This window comes from Ichthyophthirius multifiliis (genome assembly GCF_000220395.1).
Source record: "Ichthyophthirius multifiliis unplaced genomic scaffold scaff_1120509250937, whole genome shotgun sequence".
NCBI lineage: Eukaryota > Ciliophora > Oligohymenophorea > Hymenostomatida > Ichthyophthirius > Ichthyophthirius multifiliis.
Genome location: NW_004086359.1, coordinates 49,665 through 73,895, shown reverse-complemented (window position 1 = coordinate 73,895; position 24,231 = coordinate 49,665). Strand labels below are relative to the sequence as shown.

The 24,231-nt window shown below is 20.8% G+C and overlaps 2 protein-coding genes across 2 annotated transcripts, besides 9 other annotated features; one reads left to right on the top strand and one right to left on the bottom strand. All coding sequences in view use genetic code 6, as the record gives it.

Annotated features, from left to right (window-relative positions):
• Window positions 1-329: 329 nt before the first annotated feature.
• Window positions 330-1,364, bottom strand: IMG5_115040 (Yip1 domain protein; the record flags this gene model as incomplete). The annotated part of the gene is made up of 2 exons (XM_004034682.1): window positions 330-643; window positions 1,163-1,364. The coding sequence occupies 2 exons, from the start codon at window positions 1,362-1,364 to the stop codon at window positions 330-332; spliced, it is 516 nt and encodes a 171-aa protein (XP_004034730.1).
• A 2,305-nt stretch (window positions 1,365-3,669) lies between these two features.
• Window positions 3,670-3,729: a microsatellite.
• Window positions 3,681-3,734: a microsatellite.
• Window positions 3,735-6,110: 2,376 nt separating this feature from the next.
• Window positions 6,111-6,155: a microsatellite.
• A 448-nt stretch (window positions 6,156-6,603) lies between these two features.
• Window positions 6,604-6,646: a microsatellite.
• Window positions 6,647-6,781: 135 nt separating this feature from the next.
• Window positions 6,782-6,831: a microsatellite.
• A 396-nt stretch (window positions 6,832-7,227) lies between these two features.
• Window positions 7,228-7,324: a microsatellite.
• Window positions 7,325-9,424: 2,100 nt separating this feature from the next.
• Window positions 9,425-9,456: a microsatellite.
• Window positions 9,425-9,468: a microsatellite.
• Window positions 9,469-9,570: 102 nt separating this feature from the next.
• Window positions 9,571-9,610: a microsatellite.
• An 815-nt stretch (window positions 9,611-10,425) lies between these two features.
• IMG5_115030 (hypothetical protein) lies at window positions 10,426-22,921 on the top strand (the record flags this gene model as incomplete). Its single annotated transcript, XM_004034681.1, has 13 exons — window positions 10,426-10,432; window positions 10,574-11,477; window positions 12,111-12,478; window positions 12,608-13,733; window positions 13,934-14,235; window positions 14,296-15,383; window positions 15,572-17,764; window positions 17,817-18,973; window positions 19,032-19,515; window positions 19,570-19,782; window positions 19,829-21,381; window positions 21,432-21,869; window positions 21,910-22,921. The coding sequence occupies 13 exons, from the start codon at window positions 10,426-10,428 to the stop codon at window positions 22,919-22,921; spliced, it is 10,845 nt and encodes a 3,614-aa protein (XP_004034729.1).
• Window positions 22,922-24,231: the final 1,310 nt, after the last annotated feature.

The following is a 24,231-nucleotide window of genomic DNA, read 5'->3' as shown; positions in this document are numbered from 1 at the left end:
GGCTGCAATATCTCCTAATTCAAGTTCATTATTTTTATATTAATAAATATTTAATCTAACAATTTTTAATCCGAAAGCAATCAAAACAAAATAGTAAATAATATCATATTCTTCCAATTTTTCACTATTAGCATAAACTAAATTATAACATTATTCAATAAGCGGACAAAATGAATATTTAATAAACTCAAAAGCTAATTCTTTAACAATTTTCTTAAAAGAAACTAGTTCTAATTTCATAAAATCTCCTCCTAGACCTTCATCATGGACCGGAATCTCAACATTAAGTTCAAAATGTAACTTTTTAGGGAAAATGCCTTCTTAACTTCTCAAAAATTTTCTCGGAACAGACTGTTATAGTTATTTTTGGGCAAAGTTAACTTCCATTTTTTTCCTTATAATCCTCCTTATCCTACAAAAGGATTATCTAAAATCTTTCTAGTATCACCAAACAATCTTTAGTACGAGAAATTTTAATAAAATCTACTATGCCTAACTGGAATTGAGCCTTGAATTTTTTTTTTCCAATTTCTATCTTTATTCAAAAGTCTCAAAAACTCCTTATCCTTTCCTGAATCGTCTAAAAACCATTCAGGATCAAAACACGCAAACACAAAATAAAATATTTCTAAAAATTAAACATCTAATTTTTATAAAATACCCTTATTTTCTGTCAAATTAGTTAAAATATCAAACACAAAATCTCTTTTCAATTATAAAATTAAATGATAATGTAAATTTCTTTTTAATTCATTATTTACCATTTCCCTATTTAAATTATCTTTATCTTCAATAAATAATATATTTCTAATTAAAATTACTATTAATTCAATCATTTATTTATGCGCTTTTTGTTCTCCAACTTATATACAATCTCCTAAATGGTGCATTAAAGTTCCTATTACTTAAGGTTTTAAAAAACTCAGTTTATATTCGATTAATATATCTTTCATTTCTTACAAAAAAACGCAATTTTTTGATACAGGTTCTGTTAAATTCACCATCAATAAAATTAAATAAAATGCCAATTTTTTATCTTGATATTATGTAAGTAATAATTATATTATGTCGTTTTCAAATGTGTGCCATAAACCTAATTTTTTACGAGTTATTGGCTCTTCTTGATCATCTTTTCGAGTAAATCTTATTAAATCTTTTATACTTTCCTCGCAATGGTCTCCTTTTACATATATTTCGATCTGATTTACGAATTTGTTTGAACCTAAACCTTAAACTGCAAACAATAATTCGGATGTAAACTTTTCATGGTCAAATATTTCATTTTGTTTGTCATATTATAAATCAAGATTATCAAGGTCGTCTTATTCGTTTAATTCTCTTTATAAATGTTCACCTTCTTCCATTTTATTTTATATAAAATAATTATTTTTATTTGTTGATAAATAATAAAATATATTTATTAGTTTTTTTTTAAAAAAAAATATATAATTATTAATAATGAGCCTTTTTTTTTATTTTATTTAATTGGCGCAATAATATAAATAATTTATTTTCTAAAAAATACAAACAGTTTAATTTCTTTATTTTTTTTAAGTATATATAAATAATTAATTACATTTATTATTAATTAATATTTCAATATATTATTTGTTTATCAAATTTTTAAACAAGAGATTACAGAATAAATTTTAAAATAATTATAGATTTTAGAATATCATAAATTATTTAATGTCCTCCTATTTTTTAAATACAAAATTAAATTAACTAAATTTAAATTTACTTTATAGAGTTTCTGTTAACGGTTTTTCTTCATATTTTTTTTCATTCTTACTGTGATTATAATTTATTAAATTTAATTTCTTAAGGAAAAAAAATTCAGAAAATTTCAAGATTATATACTATTTCTTGGAAAATTATTAATCATAGATGTATATTTAATAATTAATGAAAAAAATAATTTTTAATTTCTTTAGATAAAAAATTATTATATATATCAAATTAAGATTGTAATAAATATGAAATATATAGTAATATAATTAAAGACATACTTTTGGAGGTGGAAATTAACTTTTTATATAAAATAATTGCAATTAAAGGAATAACTCATACTTTGCTTTTAAATATTCTTATGATAAATAAAAATAACAACTATAATTTATTGACCGCGTAAATAGCAATTTTAAGGTTTTTTAAATAGAATAAATTAATTAAAATATATTTTTAATAATAAAAATTATAATATCTTAATTTTTAATTTTTTGAAAATAATAATAATAATTTTATTTATTTTTTTAATTTTTAATTTATAAACTTTATTGTTTTATTATAAAAAATTTTAAAAAAGTAAATTTAATAATTTAAATATTAAACAAATATCTTAAAATTATATTATACTATATAACATTCAAAAATTATAATATATATTAAAAATCATCATCATAAAAATTTATATATTAATATATAATAAAAATATATTTAATTAATTTAAAAAATAATCTCAATATGATTTGATTAATTTCTATAAAATTATATAATATTAATTATTCAAATATTAAAATTATAATTTATTTATTTTTATTTCACTATTAAAATTATTAATTATTTATTAAGCTTAACTTTTAAGTTTTCGTTAAATATTAATATTTTTAAATTTTTAATTTATTAAAAGATCCTTAAATATACATATCAATCAATTATGTAATTATAATCTCTTATAAATTTTAAATTATATTTTTAGCCTAATTTACACACTAGCTTAAAATCAATTGCATAAAAAGACACATTATTCTTAAACAATTATTAAGTGATTTATAAATTTTTTAAAAAATTCTTCTATTTTAACTATTTAAATAATTTTCTTTAATTATAAATTTTTATCCTTAATGACTTTTAATTATATAGAGATTTTTATATTTTATATTTTTTTATTTTCTAATAAAAATCTTTAATGTTATTTTAAAATATTAAAACAAAAATAATAAAAAAAAATTAGTTTAAATTTTTATATAAATGAAAAATCTGTATAGTTGAAGAAGGCATATTGAATTTAGCTATGTAAAATTAAAATAATAAAAAAATAAATTAGACTATTTTATCGATATAAAATAATAATAGAAATAGAATTATATATTATAAATTTAAATGAAAAATAATTTTATTAAATTAGATTGATTTTAAACAAAGAAATATAATTATAAATTTAAAAATATTACATAAGAAAAAAAAAAATTAAATTAAAATTTATATAAAAACTATAAATATATATATAATATTTAATACTAAATACTAAATTATTTTTCTATTATATATTATGATGACAAAATATTTTTTATAAATACAAATTAACATATTAAGTATATAATTATTAATTTAAAACATTATTTAATTAAAAATAAATATTTTTAATAATCTATAAATAAATATATAGATAGTGATATAATTTCTTATATTCACTTATTATATTATTGTTATTTAATATATGTTTTTTATTGTTTAAATTTTAATAAATTTATTTATAAAACAATAAATAAATATTAAATTCAAATTTTAAAAAATGTCCTGAAAATATAACAAATAATATTAATTGAAAAATTAAATTATTTATTAGATATTATAATTAATTAACTTTTTAATTATAAAATTATTATTGTTAAAAAACCTAAGTTTAATATATTTTAATAAATAAATTATTTATTATAATATTATTACATATCATTTTGATAAATTATTAAAATTCAATATAATACTATAAATTAATAAAAATTCAATTAATAAAATACATTTAATTAAATATATAGAATTCTAATTACCCTTTTAAAAAATACTCTTCTTTCGTTATTTTTTTTTACATATAGAAAATAATATTATAATTTAAAAGTTATTATTAATTATAAATAGTGATAGTAATTAAAGTTTTTATTGTAAACGAAAAAACTAAGTGATTATATATATTTTTTTTAAAAACAATAAAATAAAAAAAAAAAATAGTAAATAATATACAATATTGAAAAGAAAAATATAAAATGAATTAACTATAAAATAACGAATTTTACATATCTTTAAATTATAATTCAAATCCTAAAATATATACACAAAAGTTAACTGAAAGCCATTTTTAGCTTTATATATTAATAAATGAGCTTCTTCCTTAATTAGAAAATATTTAATCAATAAATAACTACATGATATACTTATAAAAAATATAATTAAATATATTAAATAATATATTAGAAAATGAAAAAAATGAGTTTTTATAAAAGATATAAAAAAATAATTTAATATTTATACGTAAATATTTACAAAGATATACCCGAATTTTTACAAGTATAATAAACCTTTTAAACAATAATGAAAATTCAAATTCATTTCAGAAAACTATTGAATATTTAGATGACGTAATTCCTTACGTAACAGCACAAAAATTTGATATTTAAAAAATCGAATAATTCAAAGAAACATTAAGATAAGATATGCAAAACATAAAATTAAATTTAGAGTATATAGAAGAATTTATTAAAATATAATAAGATTTGAATAAAAGTGAAATCATTTCTGAAGAACAAAAAATCTTAAAATCTAACATTTAAGAATTTTTAGAAATAAAAAAATACTAATATAATAAAAATATTATTATCTTAAGTTAAAAAAATGACCCTTCGAGCTAATTATATACAATTATTAATTTATAAGATAACATTATTAATATTTAATGTATATACGATTATATTTAAAAAAATTTTTAATTTTAAAATGATGAATTTTCTTTAGAATTCTATGATTTTTAATATTAAGAAACTTAAAATGTTAATTAAGTTAAATTAGCAAAAATAAAATTAAAAAAAAAATGTAAACACGTATTCAAATAAACCGCTTGTAATAGGTATTTCGGGTTCCACACGTTCAGGAAAAGGAATATTATGCTCTTATTTGTAAATATATTTTGGATCAAAATATCTTTGTTAAGATTAATATTTCGATTATGAAAAAATAATTAATGTTTTAAATGGAAATGCAGAATGTAAAGAAGCAATAAATTGGGAATCATTCATTTCTGATATTTAAAGTTAAATAATAAATAACGATTTTAAAGTTATTTTGCTTGATGGTTTTTAATTATTTAATAATTAATAAATAATTGATATTTGTGACGTAAGAATTTTCTTAGACGCCTCTTTGGAAAATATATATCATAGGAGAATGATGACTAAACCTGTTAAAGAATAATATTTTTGGAATTTTATTATTAATTAATATAACTTATATAGATAATTTGTTCTATACAATTAATCCATTAACATTATGGATTCTAATCAAGATTCTATTTTACTTTTTAATTAAGTTTTGGGCATTATTAAAAGATATATTTCTTAACTAAGTTGATAATTTAAATAATATTTTTCTAAACCATTAACATTATGGATTATAATTAAAAAAAAATTCTAATTTACTTTTTAATTAAGTTTTGGGTATTAACTAAATTGATAGTTTAAATAATTTATTGATTTTAAGTTATTATAATATATTTAAAACTTAATTTATATTTATTTATTATATTTACCATTTTTAATATCTAAAAAATATTTTCTTTAAATTTAAAAGTTTTTAACAAATAAAAATTGATATATTTATTATAAATATAATATAAAACAAAATGTTTGTATTTTTTTAATAATAAACCATATTCTTTATTAGAAATATTATTTGCTTAATATAATAATTATTTTTAAAAAAACTAATTTAATATAAATAAAAATAATATAAACATTATTTTTTTAGAGTAAAATAACTGATTTAAATAAAAAAGTTAAAATTAAAGATATCAAAATATAAACCAAAAATTTTAAAAAATTAAATAACTTCTCCATATTTTCAAATTACTGCAATTTAATTTGAATATGATGAATCATAATTTTTTAAAATTAAGATTTTAAACAAAAAATTATATACAATAACAAATTAAACTCATTTTATAAATAAAAATAATATTTCGTATATTGTTTATCCCCGATAAAAATTTAATGTTTTAATAATTAAATAAATAATCAATATAAAAATATTTAATCTAAATGAACTAAGATACAAAAAATATTGTTTTATTTTTTTTAAAAAATATGATTTTAAAAGTAGTTCATTTAAAATATTAATTCAAAATATATATATATATATATATATTATGTCTATATATATATACATATGTATGAATTTTAATCGAAATAATTTTCGAAATTTTCAAAACAAATTATAATTATAACTTTTTAAAGATAAACATTGATATTGATTTTCTTTTTTCAATTAAAAATAGTTAAAAAATTACAAACTAATTAAGCTTTACTTAATTCAATGTAAATTTATCAATATAAACTAAAATCATAAATTATATATAAAAAATAAACAACCCTTTTGAAAAATAAATAAATATACATTTTTTTAAAAAAAAAATAGAAAGAAAATAATTTTTTAATTTTTAGAACTAAATTAGTAATTATGAGAAAAATGTAAAGATTTTAAAACATTATTTTTTAGAGTTATTCTGTATATTAAATAAAATAACAAAACAACTATAATACTTATATATATTTAAATCCAAAGTGTTAAAGATAGGAATAAATCAAATATATTAAAATATATCTTAAATTAAAAAAGAAATAAAATTATTAGAAATAGAAAATATAATATATTATAAATATTAGATTATAATTAAAAATAAATTAATCATAATTTTTTTTTTAGTGTTTAACATACAAACTTTATAAAAATATAAAAAAAAATTAATATCAATTTATTTATTTAAAAATAAAATATAATATAAAAAATATATGGTAAAATAACAAAATTTTAATTAAAAAAAATCAAAATATATTTAAAAATAATTATTTATATAATTCTTAAATATTATTCACTCTAATAATACTTTTATTATAAATTTACAATAAGGACTTTTATGTCCTGACGGCATCTCCATTTATGATTAATAATATGAAATAGTGAAACATATTAACAAAATAGAGATTAAATATCATAAACATGGAAAAATACAGAAACATAATAGACTTCTATCAAACAATAGTAATAAAATTTGTTAATTAAATTTAAAATTCTATCGAATATAATTTTAATATGTTTTTAGTTTTAAATATTTAAGATATAGATACATTTTTATCTAAACTTCATTTAAAGTTTTATTTGTTATTTATCAAATTTTTTTTAAATTAAAAAAAAATATTCTAATTTAATTATTAAAAAAAAGTTTTAAATCATATTATAAACAATAAAAATTATAATTATAATTAATATATTTATAATAAATAATAAGAAAATAAAAATTAAAATATAATTATTAAATTAAATAAAAAATTAATAATAATAAGAAGATAAATAAATGGGTAATACTCAATCAAATTAAAATTATTGTTCTATACAAGGATTTTAAAATTATAAAGAAACATAAAATAGTCTAAAATATCCTAATTGTAAATTATTTAAAAATCCAGAAACAAATAATCAAATAATATAAATTATACAATTTTTTTCTGATTAGCAATCTTTGAAAGAATAAATATCTCTTTATGAGGCAATAAAAAATTCTAATAATTAAAATTTGTAAAATTTAATAGATTTTAAAATTTAAAATAAAAATACAATATGCTCTGAATTCTAAAAACTTCATGTTTTTTATGAATACTATACTTAAACAATAGCATAAGAAATATAAATTCTTAGAAGTTAATAAAAATATACTGAAACAGAATTTTTAGAAATAATAAAATAGCTTATAAATGCATTATGCTCTTTGTAAACAAATTAAGTTTTTCATGGAAACATTTAACTAAAAACATTTATATTACAGAACAAAAATAAATAAAATTAGCTTAAAATTTTAGAATGGATGATATTTTAAAAATAAATTAAATAATATAAAGCGAAGAAATTTCGATTTATTAATATATAAAAAAATATTAAGATCCGTTATAATAAGACGTTTTTTGTTTAGGAATTTGCTTATTAGAAATAGGTACTTTTGAAGATTTTACGGAGTATTGTATATAATAACAATCGATACAAGTAGAAAAAATAGATGAATTATTATAAATGATAAATGATTAGTACTCTTATAAATTAAGAAATTTTTTGAAAAATTTTTTTTAGGAAACAAGTATTTTTTATTTGAGAAAAGAATTTGAGCTGAAATTTCATTATAATAAAAATGATTTCAAAAATTAAAATTTATGTTAAGAATAATAATAAATTTTATGTAATTTTAATTAGATTCCTTCATAAAATATACAATTAAAAAATAATTAATAAAATATAAATATTAATAAACTTACTTTAAACTCTTTTAATAGAACGTCTTCTAAATAACTTTAGTTAAGTACTATGAATTTTGATTATTTTAATTCTACTATAAATAATAATAATATTTCCAAAAATTCTCAAAAAATTGTTGAAACAGTATTTGTTGCTAAAAGTTTAGGAAATGCTAAAATTAATTAGAATACTATTGTTACTTAGTTTTAAACATTAGAATCATAAAAGGTTAATATTGGAGAAAAAGATTTATACATAAAAAAAATACTGGAGGAAATAAAAGAAAATTAATAAAAAATTGTTTCAGCTAAAACTAATTGTACTAATATAATTGAATAAGAATGAAAAATGTAATATAAATATAATCGTAATAATATGTAATTTAAAAAAAAATGAATATAAATAATATATAATATTAAAAACATTATTAAGTTATAAAAACTAATATTTATATTTAACTTAAATTTCTTTTTTATATTTATTCTTAATTTATAATAAAAATAAATAAAATAAAAATATTTTTTTTTAATATAATATTTTAATTTAAAGTTTTTATAATTATAATAATATTGAATAAATACCATAATAAAATTCAGATAATATAAATATAAACTAATAAGAATTTATTTTTATAATACTAATATTAAAAATAAAAATAAAAGAAAGGTTACTATTATAAATTTTAAATTTAAATATTGTAAATATAATATATTAAAAACATTGGATTTCATAAATAATAAAAAAAAAAATTTAATAAAATTTCACATATATTTGTATAAAAGATATTTTTTAAAAATAATTATAATAGATTAATTATAAATATTTAAATAAATGTTAATAAATAAAATATATTTTAATAAATTAATTTTTTTTTTTTTTTTTATTTAAAATAAATATTTTTGATTCATGTTTATAATAATTGTAATTCCAACATTAAATAAAATTGAATTACATTATATTAAATTTAAAGTACGAAAATTTAGTAGATGATATTAAAAAGTCAGAAAAATTGATATTATTAAATTTACAAAAATTTAAAATCCCTTTAAAAAATGATTATATTTTATATAAGATATAAGCGTGGAAAATATTTTTAAAGTTCCTAAATAATATATAAAAAATATATTTAAAATATAAAAAATCTAATACATTTATTAAATAAAAATATAAAAAAAATAAAAATAAAAATTAAAATTAAAAGTATAATGTTATTATAAAATTATTTATATTATTATAATGGATTAATAACTTAAAGATAAATAATAAATCATATTATTAAAACTAAAATGACAGTATTTCTTATTTTAACATAATATATTTTTTATAAAAATATATTTTTTAATAATTAACTAATATTTAATAAACAAAATTATATCTTTTTTATAAATATATATTAGTTTATCTTTATTTTAATATTTTCATTTATCTTAATTAAATATAAATTATTAAGTAATTTTTCTAAATAATAAAAAAATTAACATCAAAATTAAAATATATATATATTTTTATTAAATATTTGTTCATAATTTTTTTAATATATTTATTTATCTTAAATTAAATTAAATATTATGTAATTTAAAATCAATAAATATATATATTAAGTTTTTTTTATTTATAAAAAATAATATTTATTTTTTGATTCCATATTAATGCATCAACATATTTTGTTATTTAATTCAAATAATATAATTTAATTTATTTGAAACTGTTTATGTTAATATACATATATAAATAATATTAAGTACATTATTTTTTAAAAATAAAAAATAAAAAATATTTATATATAATTTTTTAAAAAAATAAAAATGGAAAATGATCCACATATGAAATTCCAATTATTAAAAGCGTTTATATAAACGCATACCAAAGTAAGAATAAAATACAAACAATTAAATTAACGAGTTAATACCTAAATCGTGAAATTAAACAAATTACCTCCATTGTAAGTTTAAAAATCATTTCCAGTAGTATTTTATGATGGAAAAATATTATTAAATACATCAAAACATAGCTTAAATTATTCTGATTAAATATATTCTGGCTTATCAGTGTCGAAGATAAATACATCATCAATAGACATATTAACAAACCCCATACAATACTAATAATACAAATACAAATTCAAATGCAAATAGATAATATCTAAAAAAAATAGAAATGATAAGTAAAACATAACTTTCATTAAATGCCTAACGAATATTAGACGATTTAGGAAATAATTCAACAGTAGTGAAAGATTCTGTAATATAATAAAAAAAGAGAAAAAATAGCCGAACAATAAATAATAATAGTATAAGTATTAAAGGAAAAAAAACCGACAAAACATTTATAAATAACAGTAATAACATTGTATAAGATTATATTACTCCTATGGATTTCATTCATTTAATTAGAACTGATCCTGAAATTGCTGACGAATTTTGCTATTTAAATAGATAATCGAATCCTTATGATTTTAAAATAGTAGATTTTAATTAAAGAAATCCAAGAGAATATATGACTATTTCAGTTAGAGGTATAACTCATTTTATTGATAATGAGGCGGAATTCAAAACCATTGAAGAATGGGAGCGCGAATCAATGATGTTTCATAAACTGAAGCAGATTTTATTTTTCAAATAATATAAAATTTGGAAGAATTTCTAGATTTGGAAAAAATTAATGAGAAGAAATATGATGAGAGAATGTTCAAATGTACTTTAATAATAATTATTTGCTGTAGATAGAAATTTATAACCTGCTATATTAGAAATTAGAGGTTTGTGCTTGGAAAGTTAAGATTTTAGATATATGGATATGAATATATCAAGTGCCTAGAGATATGAGGAATTCAAAAAAACGTAAGAAGCCTTCCGATTATCAAACACTGATTTTAGCTTTGAAAGAATGGAAAGTGAAATAAAAGATTTAGTGGTCCAAAATTGCAAAAGATCATTATAATCTTTCAAAGAAGAAAACAGAATTCCTTTTAGTGACTAAAACGAAGAGGATGAAATAAAAGAAAAAGCACCTTTATTAGTCGGAGATGAAACAGGAAAGGAAATGCCTTATACGTAAGAAGCCACAATAAGGACTCATTACAAAAGATTAAATAAATTTGTTAGATTAGTAGACTATCTTATTGTAGATTCAAAAATTTCAATGATGAATAATTCGACTTAATCAATTATTAAATATTTAAAAGATCATAGTGAAAAACACGGAGAAAGGTATTCTTCATTGTCATCTATGATTGTGATTGAAGCTTATTTTGATAATGTTTACTTGAGATTTTTACCTGATAAGGAAATTCTAAAAAGTATTTTTGAAGAAATTGTGTCCAAAAGTATTTAAAGAATTTGCCAAAAACACAAATAGTTAGTAAATTTAGAAGAATTAAGGGAATTTATAAAAGTTGAAGATAATAATTAGAATAAAGAAGATGAAGATAGCATTGATTTATATTCCATTATTACTCAAGATTAGTTGTTTAGATAAAGCTAATTTGAAATTGGGGAAGTGCTGGGATATTCTTTTGATTTTGTAGAAAAATATGCAAATTTCTTAATTGAGTTTTTACACATTTATCATGAAAATAACTCTATATAATGGGATAAAGTAGAAGAATATGAAAATGCGAAATTTAAAGAAATGATTTAAGAATTTAGAGATTAAGATTCCCGACTTCAAGCAATAGAACCTAATAAAGAATTAGGATTAATATTTTTCGATAATTCAAAATTAAAAGATAAAATAAAAAATGTATCAATAAATTGCCTTAATGAATTAACAAAAATGCTTCCTGAACTTTTATTTAAAAAAGCTTCTAAATTTTATATAAAATTACATTAAGATAATTAAAGAATAGCAATAGCACCTGTGAATGTTGATCAGTTTATTCAACATAACGAAAATGTAAATACTATTGCTAACAAATTAGAAGAAATGACTTCAGAAAATAGCGAGATTTAAGAACTTTTTTTCCTTTTGGAAGAATTCAAAATTAAATTGCCAGAAATGTATAAGGTTAAAGTTAAAGAAGCAGCTACCTAAATATAAACTTTAAGGCAAAAAATACAAGATGCATAAGATTTGGCAGAGTAAAACTTGAAAAAATTTCAAAAATAACTAGATTCAATGGTTCCTGGAATAAAGGAAGATTTAAAAGACTTAGAAGAGCACCTTTCTTAAATTGATTATGCTAAAATTGAAGCTCCAATAGCAGAAACATGTAAACAAATTCTGGAAATAGGTTTAAAATTGGTTGATATAGAAAAATAGAGTAAAAAAATAAACGAATTTTAATTTGCAATGTAAATAGAATTAACTTAATTTGAAAAATTAGAATAATTTTCAAAAGAATTTAAAGTTATAGAAAAATTATGGACTGGAAAAAAGTAATGGAAAGAAAGTATTTAAAAATGGAGTTCTCAATAATTCTAAGAAGCTGACTTGGAAGAAATATAAGACATAGTTGAAAAACTTTCAAAAATAGCAAATAATTGCGCTAAAGAATTAGAAACAAACGATGTAGCTAGATTATTTAAAAAAGAATTGGAAGATTTTAAAATTTTTCTTTAATTACTTCATTCTTTAAAAGACCCTGCTTTAACAGCTACAGAATAACCATGGGAAGAAATAAGATCATTATTAAGAGGTTAAAATGAATTATTAAAATAATCATCTATTTTTGAATAATCTCCAAAGTTAGTCTATTTTCATGATATAAACGATCCCTAATATACTATTGGGTGGATAATCGATAATGATATAGTAAATTATAAAGACAAAATAGCAGAAATAGCTTTAAAAGCAGCGAAAGAAATTGAATTGAAAAAAATGGTAGCTCATGTTGAACATTTATGGCCTTCTTTTTAAATTTAGGTTTAGTAATATAAAGACAAGAACGATGCTTATATTTTGGGAAATAACGAAGATTTAATTTCTAAACTGGATGATACTTTACTAACTGTAAATAATATTTTAGCCTCAAGGTTTGTAGGAAGAATATTCGACAGAGTAGACGAATAATAGAAACTTTTTAGATATCTATAAGAGTTATTAGACGAATGGTATGTACATTAAAGAAATTGGCTGTATTTAGAACCTATATTAACATCTCCTTATGCAACAAAAATGATGCCAAAAGAAGCCAAAATATTCAATGCAGCAGATGCAAATTGGAAAAGATTAATGAAGTAATTAAAAGATAATAGTAATGCGAAGAAATTGGCTGATGATTATAAGAGTAGAAGCCATTATAATATGTTGAAAAATAATAATATAACTTTTGAAGTCATTTAGAAAGCACTTGATGAACTTTTAGAAAGGAAAAGAGAAGTTTTTTAAAGATTCTTCTTTTTGTCTAATGATGAACTTTTGGAAATACTTTCTTAAGCCAAAAATCTTAAGTCAGTTATTCCTCATTTAAGAAAATGCTTTGAAAATATTGTCAAATTAGATTTTGATTATTAGGACACTGCCACGTAATTTTATAAATATAATATATTTTTTTTTAGTATTTAATAATTTTCCATTAATTATTTATTAAATTTTTTTATTTTTCTTTCTATTTATAATGATACATAATAAATATCTATTCGTTTAAAAAATTTTTTAATTTTTTAAAAATTTTATTATGAAAAAGACATTTTATTTTAATTAATTTTTTTTTATATTTTTTTAGAGCTATGATTTCTGCAGAAAACGAGAGAGTTGCTTTGAAAAATTACCAAGCAAGAGGTGAAGAAGTGGAAGGATGGTTTAAAGATTTAGAAGATTCGATGAAACATTCACTTAAGAGTGTAATTAGATAAGCTTTAATTAAGTATGAAGATGAAAATACTGTTAGATAATAATGGGTCATTTCATTTCCTTCTTAAGTTGTATTAGTACTTGATGCTGTTTATTGGACTAAAATAACTGAAGAAAATTATCTATCAGGCGATTCTAATGGCGATTTATATGATTGGCTAGAAGGAAATATATGTAAATATTAAAAAAATATCATAAAAATTACATATATTAATATTTTTAAAAAATAAAAAGCATAATTGGAAGAATTAACAGAATTAATCCGTGGATAATTAACTGATTTACAAAGAAAGACATTATCAGCATTAGCTGTATAAGATGTTCATTATCGTGATATAATCGAAGAATTAGCTTAGCAAGGAGTAGAGAATGTAACAGAGTTTCGTTGGTAACAATAGCTTCGTTTTTACGTTGAAGAAGACTAAATATTTTGCAAACAAGTAAACGCAAAACTTCCTTACGGCTATGAATATATCGGAGCATAATCTCGTCTTGTAATAACTCCTCTTACAGATAGATGCTGGATGACAATAACAGGTGCTTTAGGAATTAAGTTAGGTGCAGCACCAGCTGGACCAGCAGGTACAGGAAAAACAGAATCATGTAAAGATTTAGCCAAATCTTTAGGCAAATATTGTATAGTATTTAATTGCTCAGACCAAGTAAATGTAAAAATGATGGAAAAGCTTTTCATGGGTTTATAATATACAGGTTCTTGGACATGTTTAGATGAATTTAATAGAATCAACATTGAAGTTCTTTCCGTTATTGCTTAATAAGTGTTGACCATTAGAGAAGCTCATTTAAAATTAGCTCATACAGGAGAAAGAATATTCAACTTTTTTGGAAAAAATGTTACTTTAGGGTCAACTGCTGATATGGGAATTTTCACTACAATGAATCCTGGTTATGCTGGAAGAACTGAGCTTCCTGATAATCTAAAAATTTTATTCAGACCAGTGGCTATGATGGTTCCTGATTATACTTTAATTGCTGAAATCATGCTTTTCGCAGAAGGTTTTTCCAATGCAAAAGGATTGTCAAGTAAAATGACTAAATTATATACTTTGAGTTCTGAATAACTTTCTTAATAAGATCATTATGATTTTGGTATGAGAGCTGTGAAAAGTGTTTTAGTTATGGCAGGAGCTTTAAAAAGGGCAGAACCGGATATTTCAGAAGAAATCGTTTTAATTAGATCTATGAGAGATTCCAACGTTCCGAAGTTTTTGAGTTTTGATATTCCTTTATTTAATGCCATTGTTTAGGATTTATTTCCTGGGTTAGATATTCCAGCTATGTAAGATAATTAGTTAGAAGAAGTAATTAAATATAGAATAAATTAAGAAAGTTTAACTTTCATACCTAGCTTTATCGAAAAAGTCCTTTAATTCCATGAAACGTTGAAAGTTAGATTCGGAGTTATGATAGTAGGCCCTACTATGAGTGGAAAATCATAATGTATATAAATTTTGAAATAATCATACTGTCATTTGAACTAGAAAATTAGAGAAAAAACGAAAAAGCACTAAATACACACTCTGATTTTTAAAATATTTTATTGTCAATACTTAATCCTAAATCTATTTCCATGGAAGAACTTTATGGAGATTTCGATCCTCTTTCATAAAGCTGGACAGATGGTTTGGCTTCTACGTTGATTCGAGAATATGTAAATATTGATAATTAAGATAAAAAATGGGTACTTTTTGATGGACCTGTAGATGCTTTGTGGATTGAAAATATGAACACTGTACTTGATGATTCAATGACTTTATGTTTGTCAAATGGTGAAAGAATAAAGCTTAAACCTTAGATGAGAATGCTTTTTGAAGTACAAGATTTAGCTGTGGCTTCACCTGCTACTGTTAGTAGATGTGGAATGGTTTATATTGATGAAGATGTTGTTGGATTAGATGCTATTGTCGATAGTTATTTTTAAAAGGAAATTTATCCAATACTTGAAGTCCATAGAGATTTTGTTAAGAGTTCTTTTTTGGGATAATTTAAAAAAATTGTAAGTTTTATGAAAAAAAAGAAATTAAATTAAACTATTCCTATAGTTGAGGCTAATATAGCGATTGCTTCTTGCAAGAATCTTAAAATTATATTACAATTAGATTAAAATGCAAATAATTCTTTAAAATAAGAAAATTCTAAAAAAGCCCTTGAAAAAATTCTTGCTTGGGCTCTTTCATGGGGAATAGGGTCTACTTTAGTTAGTAATAATGTGAAAGAGTTTATAGATTGTTTAAATGAATATTTCTCACCAGAAGCACTTCCTAGAGGAAATATATTTGATCATTATTTTACTTTTTCGAAACCTGAAGGGGAATTCGTTCATTGGGAAGAAATAATTCCTTAGTTTAATTATTCACCTGAAATGTCCTATTTTTAACTCGTAGTTCCTACTTCGGATACTACTTGCTACTCATGGTTTTTGGATAAATATATTAGTTTACTACTACCAGTTTTTCTTACTGGAATGACTGGAACTGGAAAAACTAATATTGTAAATAGTACACTTAATTAAATGAAAGAATAGAATTTTATTGCTACATGTGAACTTACTTTTTCAGCTAAAACAGGAAGTTTAGCTACTTAAGGATAAATAGAAGGAAAACTGTAAACATAAAGAAAAAATAAAAAATAAATACTTATGCCTCCACCTGGACGTATTTTAGTAGTTTTCGTAGATGATATAAATATGCCTTCTGTAGAAATTTACGGAGCACAACCACCAATAGAACTTCTTAGGTAATACTAAGATTATAAAGGATTTTATGATAGAAAATCTTTATTGTGGAAAGAAATTGATTAAACTGTTCTTATTGCTGCTGCAGCACCTCCTGGAGGCGGTAGAAGTGTGTTAAGTTAAAGATTTACAAGACATTTTAATATTATGACAGTTCCAGATAATTAAATAGCGTCTTTAACACATATTTTTAATAGTATTTTTTGTAAATTCTTAAAAGTGAAAAGATTTAGAAAAGAAATTATTGAATTAGGAGAAAATAGAAGCGTAGTTGATGCTACCCTAAATATTTATTAATACATATCAGAATAACTATTACCTACTCCAGCAAAATAGCATTATGTGTTCAATTTGAGAGATGTTTCAAAAGTTTTCTAAGGATTACTTTTGGCAAAACCTTAAATAATATCTTCTGTAGATAATTTAGTAAAACTTTGGATTCATGAAGCGAGTAGAGTTTTTTATGACAGACTTATAAATGAGGAAGATAGAGGATGGTTCATGGATACAATTCAAAAATAACTATTTATTAATTTCAAGGTTGATTGGAAAAAAGAATAAATTTTCTTTTCAGAAACACCACTTATTTTTAGTGATTTTATTAAAAAAGGAATAGAATAAGAGGATAAAGTGTATGAAGAAGTTAAAGATTTCTAAAAGCTAACTTCTATAATTAAAGATTATATGATGGAAGAAACTAAACTTAATCTAGTTTTGTTTAGAGATGCAGTTGAGCATATGTCTAGAATTGCTAGAGTTTTGTCCTTGTAAAGAGGACATTTTATGCTTGTAGGAGTTGGTGGTTCGGGAAAAAAAAGTTTGACAATAATGGCTTCAGCTTTAGCAGGATGCTAGTTAGATACTATAGAATCGAAAAAAACTTATGGAAAAAAAGAATTTAAAGAAGATTTGCTTAGAATGATGAAAAAAGCAGGTGTTTACAATAAAGTAAAATTTATTTTAATTATTTTTTTTTAATAAATTAAAAAAATAATAATAGAGAGTTACATTTTTATTTTCAGATACATAAATTTTACAAGAAAGTTTCTTGGAAGATGTAAATAACTTATTAAATAGTGGAGAAGTTCCCAATATGTTGTAAAAAGATGAAATAGAGGAAATAAACTAATTAATCTAGCAAGAAATAAAAGATAATAAAGTATCCGATACATATTAATACTTTGTAGAAAGAGTGAGAAGCTAATTACATATCGTATTAGCTTTATCTCCTGTGGGAAATGCTTTAAGGGTACGTATGCGTATGTTCCCATCAATAATAAATTGCTGTACAATTGATTGGTTGAACCCTTGGCCTGAGGAAGCTTTGTTTACTGTTGCAGATATGTTTTTGTAAAATCTAGAATTTGAAGGTATGACAAAAGAAGTTAAGAAAAGCCTTGCGTTAAGTTGTGTATTTGTGCATTAAAGTGTAGAATTATAAACATAGAACTTTTTTAAAAACTTAAGAAGAAGAGTTTATATAACGCCGAAAAGTTATATTGATTTAATTGAAGGATATAAAGAATTATTAAAAAATAAGCAGGAATAAATGGAGTCTTAAAAAAATAAACTATCTAATGGTCTTTTTAAATTAAAGGAAGCAAACGATATTATTGCTGAACTAAAAGAAAAGCTTACCGAACTTAAACCTGTTTTGTAAAGAAAAACTATTGAATAAGATGAACTTATTAAAAAGTTAGAAATTGATAGTTACGAAGCTAATAAAGTTAGAACCGTTGTTAAAGAAGAGGAAGTTCAAGTTAATGAAAAAGCTTAAGAAATTCGAGAAATGAAATTTGAAGCTGATAAAGTTTTGTAAGCAGCACTTCCTATGCTTGCAGCGGCTAATGAAGCTTTAAATATTTTAGATAGAAAGGTTATTTCAGAAATTAAAGCCAATAATAATCCTAATGAACTTGTTTTATTCACTTTATAATGTGTATGTTGTCTTTTTGATGAAAAATAAGATTGGGATAGCATAAAAAAATTATTAGCAGATCCTAATTTAGTTTCTAGAATGAAAAATTTGGATGTTTATAGCATTTCGCCTAAAGTAGAGAAAAATATAAAAAATAAAATAGCTTCAAATGAAAATTTCAATCCTTAAAAATTAGCTTCTATTTAAGCTGCGGCAAAAGCGATTTGTGAATGGGTTTTGTAATCGACTTTTTTCTTATTTTTTTATATATTTTTTTTAAATTAATAATTAACATAGAGCTGTTGCTAATTTTACAGATGTAAATAAATAAATAAATTCTAAAAAAGCTATAGTGGAAAAAATGAATAATGAATTGTAAAAAGCTAATAAAGAATTAAATATCAAGCAATCTGAATTAAGAAAAGTAGAAGAAAAAGTAGGTAAACTTGAAAAAGAATATAACGATAATAAATAAGAAAAAGATCGGTTAGACAAGGATATTTAAACTATTGGAGATAGACTTATTAGAGCTGAAGAGTTATCTACAGGTTTAGCGGATGAATAAATAAGATGGAAAGAAACTGTAGGAGTTTTAGGAGAATAGATTAAATTATTAATAGGAGATGTATTTATAGCTGCATCTTCTGTTACTTATTATGGACCTTTTACAGGCACATATAGAGAAGAATTAGTTTAATAATGGCTATAGAAATGCTAAGATTTAAATATCCTTGTTAGTGAATAATAAAGTTTAGAATATGTACTTGGAGATCCAGTTTAAGTATATATTTTTTTATTTTTTTAAAAAAATTAATTTTTAAAAAAAATATAAAAGATAAGAAATTGGAATGCAAAAGGTTTACCATCAGATAGTGTATCGATAAATAATGGCATAATAGTTTTTAGTTCAAGATCATTCCCTCTTTTAATTGATCCTTAATTATAAGCTTCTCGCTGGATAAAAAATTTATAAGCTGAAAATAGTTTATTTGCTTTAAGAATGAACGATGAAAAATTATTTTAAACTTTAGAATAATGTATAAGGATGGTAAAAAAAAAACTATAATTTATTAATTTTATTTAAACAAAAATAGGGATAACCATTAATAATAGAAGATATGGAAGAAACAATAGAAGCATCATTAGAACCATTATTAATGAAATAATTTACTTATTCAAAAAGAAGAAAAATGATCAAAGTAGGTGATTCTAATATTGAATATGACGATAATTTTCGTTTATACATCTAAACAAAAATTCCAAATCCAAATTTCCTCCCTGAAATATTCATAAGGGTATCCGTAATAAATTTCACAGTAACAGAACTAGGTTTAGAAGAATAACTACTAGGTGATGTTGTAAAAAAAGAAATGCCATAAGTCGAATTCGAAAAAAACCTACTAATTATTGAAATAGCATAAGGAAAAACTCAACTAAAGAAAAACGAAGATAAAATTCTTGAATTACTAACCAGTTCAAAAGGTATGATACTAGATGATGTTGAATTAATTGAAAATTTGAAACTGTCAAAAAAAACGTCAGATATAGTTAAAACGAAAATTACTGAAGCTGAAGTAAAAAGAGTAGAAATTGAAGAAGCACGTTCTTAATATAAATCCGTAGCTTAAAGAGGCTCTATTTTATATTTCGTTATCGCAGATTTACCTTTAATTGATCCTATGTATTAATTTTCATTAGCTTATTTTAACAAATTATTCTCTTTAATTATTGAAAATTCGCCTAAATCATCAAATATAAACGAAAGGGTTGATATTCTAATAAAACAAATTACACTAACTATATATTTGAATATATGTAGGGGTCTTTTTAATGATCATAAACGTATTTTTTCTTTTCTTGTAAGTACAGCTATATAATTAAGAGAAAATTACATTTCTAAACCCGAATGGCATACATTTTGTAGAGGAGCTCCAATTTTAAAGGAAAAGGCGTAGCCATAGCCCCCTGAATTGCAACTAAACGCAAAAGTTTGGTAAAATTTATGCCAGCTCTGTACTCATATTCCCTGCTTTGATTTATTAATAGCTAGTATTAAAAGTTAACCTAAGGAATGGAATTAATGGATTCATTCTTAAGAACCTTTTTTATAATAATTCCCTTCTAAATATAAAGCGGAGTTAACTGTGTTTTAGAAATTGCTTCTTGTTAAAACAGTTAGAGAGGAAAAAACTCTATATGCAATGACTTATTATGTAGAAAATTCGCTTGGAAAAAGATTTGCTTCTAATACAGCTGCTATTATGGAAGAAGTATATAAAGATACAGATTTTAAAACTCCTCTTATTTTTATTTTATCTTAAGGAGCTGATCCCCTTTTGAATTTATTAAGATTTTCTAAAGATATGAAGGTTTCTTAAGAAAAGCTTTCCATTATTTCTTTAGGATAAGGATAAGGGCCAATCGCATAAAAATCAATTGAAAATGGAATTAAAAATGGAAGTTGGGTAATTTTATAAAATTGCCATTTAGGTAAATCTTTTATGCCAACTTTGGAATAATTAATTCTTAACTTTAATGATTAAAATTAAGAATTTTCTCCTGAATTTAGACTCTTCCTTACTTCTATGCCTTGTGATTATTTCCCTGTCTCTATTTTATAAAATAGTGTTAAATTGACAAATGAACCGTATATTTTAATTTTATATATATAATATTTACATTTTTTTTTTTAAAAAGGCCAAAAGGAATAAAAGCAAATATATTTAAAACTTACGGAGAAATATCCGAAGAAAGATTAGAAAATTGTACAAAATTAACTTCTTGGAAAAAACTTCTTTTCTCATTATCCTTTTTCCATTCAATAGTCTAAGAAAGGAGAAAGTTCGGTCCTTTAGGCTGGAATATACGTTATGAATTTAATGACTCAGACCTTGATACAGGAATAACAATTCTAAAAGATATGTTAGAAGCAAATGAAGAAATTCCTTGGGACGCATTAAGATATGTTATTGGATAAATAACTTATGGAGGACGTGTTACTGATGATTGGGATAGAAGAACATTAATGTCAATATTAAATAATTTTGTAACAGAAGAAGTACTTAAAGAGAATTACAAGTTTTCAGAATCGGGAACATATTATTAACCTTCTGCATAAAATTTACAATTTTATAAGTAAAAAAATACAAAAAAGAATATATTTAATAAAAAAAAGAAATTTTATTGAAAATTTTCCTGCATTTGAATCACCCGAAGTATTTGGTATGCATGAAAATGCAAACGTAGTGTTTCAACTAAAAGAATCAAAATTAGCATTAGAAACAATATAATCAATATAACCTCGTGAAAATTCCTAAGGTAGTCAAGGCGAAAAGACAGCTGATCAATTAGTAGAAGAAATGTGTAAAATATTTGAAGAAAAACTCCCCCCAATATTAAAAAGGGAAACTCAAACACAAAAGAAATAAGAAGTTATCGACTCTTTGCAAGTATGCTTAAGCCAAGAATGTGAGCGTTTTAATAAACTACTACTAATAATCAAAAATAGTTTATAAAATTTACAAAAAGCATTAAAAGGAGAGGTAGTTATGAGTTTAGAACTAGATAATTTATCATAAAGTTTATTATTAAATCAAATCCCAGATATGTGGAAATCTAAATCTTATCCTTCATTAAAGCCTTTATCTTCTTGGTTTGAAGATCTAGTTAAAAGAATTGACTTTTTCAAAAATTGGTTATCTTCAGATTTTCAATAAAAAACTTATTGGATTTCGGCTTTCTTTTTCCCTTAAGGTTTCTTAACTTCTGTTTTGCAAAATTTTGCAAGAAACAATAGAATAGCTATAGATGCACTTAACTTTTCATTTAAATTCACTAAGTTTGTTGACCAGAGTTAAATATAAGATTATTCACTTAATGGAGCATATATTACTGGGCTTTTTATTGAAGGTTGTTAATTTGACTGTTACAAAGGAGTTCTTGATGATAGTGAACCTGGATAAATGTATACTTAAGCTCCAGTTATTGAATTCATTCCTACTGAATAGTATAAGCCTAAACCTGAAGATTATAAAATGCCTGCATATAAAACCACAGTTAGGGCTGGCACATTATCTACTACAGGACATTCTACAAACTTTATTATTGCTATAGATACCCCAAGTAAATAGAAGTCTGATTATTGGGTTTTAAAAGGAGCTGCTTTTGTTTGTGCTTTAAATGATTGATATAGATTTTCTATGCACATAAGTTTAATTTGCTTTTTTTAATTATATATAATTTACATTTTAAAAAAATATGTATTTATTTTAAGATTATTACTTTTTTTCTCGAATTGAAAAAATAAAATATCATTATAAAATATTTAAAATAATATTATTTATTAAAATAATAATGAAAATATTTAATTCTTTTTAAAAATTAAAATTAAATAATTTATATCTTATATATTTATTATATATTTAAATTTTTTTTTATAATTTATATTATAAACTTTATATATTTAATATAATTAAAAAAAAATGTTTGTTAATGAAAGTGTTTAAAAGTGCTATGATGCATGGAAAAGTCTAACTTTAAAAATAAAGAGAGAAAGGTATTTAAAAAATATAAATCTAATGTATATTTACAGAAATAAAATTAAGGGAAATAGTTTTTCATATGCATATCTTTTAAGATAATCAAGCGAAATAAATATGTTTTAATAAATTAAAGGAAAATATAAATGTAATTTTACATTTAATAAAAAAATAATAAATTATTTAAAAAAGTATTAAAAAACAAGATAATTATTTTACAATATGATTCTAATTTTTAATTATAAAATGATTATTTATAAATATTTTAATTTAATAAAAAATTTTAAACACATAAAATAAAGAGAAATTCAAATACAAAATTAAAGGCAAAAATAAAAATAAAAGTTAATAAAAAAAGTTTTAAATTAATTGAATAAATACAAAAAATTATAAAGAAGAATAAAAAAATATGTATAAAATAAACTTGAAATATAAAAACAAAAATTTTTTAAAATATGGAAAATTATATTTCAAAAAAAACAATAAGAAAACTATATTTCTAAAATGGCTTAATATATTTTTATAAAGAAATATATAAAAATATGGATTTAATAGTTTAGAATTAAGGAAAGACTTAAAAAAGAATAGGAAATTTTAAATTGGTTTGATAATTAATAAATTAGGCTCAAACAATAAGTTCCTAAATAAATAAATTTAAATAATTAAGTTTCTCCAATAAAAATAAATACAAATAAATCATAAATTGATATGATCACTGATAACTCTCATATTAGAATTTAATTTTTAAAAGATTAATTAGTTTAAATTTAAGCTGAAATTTAAGAAAAAGTAATAGAATACAATGATCTTAAAAAAGTATAAGTACAGGATTAATAAGATTTGAAAATTTATATGAGATCAATAAAAAATGATATATAATTAATGCTTTAGGAATTAGAAAAAATTAAAAAATAATTAAATGAATTTTGATTAAACTACTGTGTTTTTTAAATTATAAC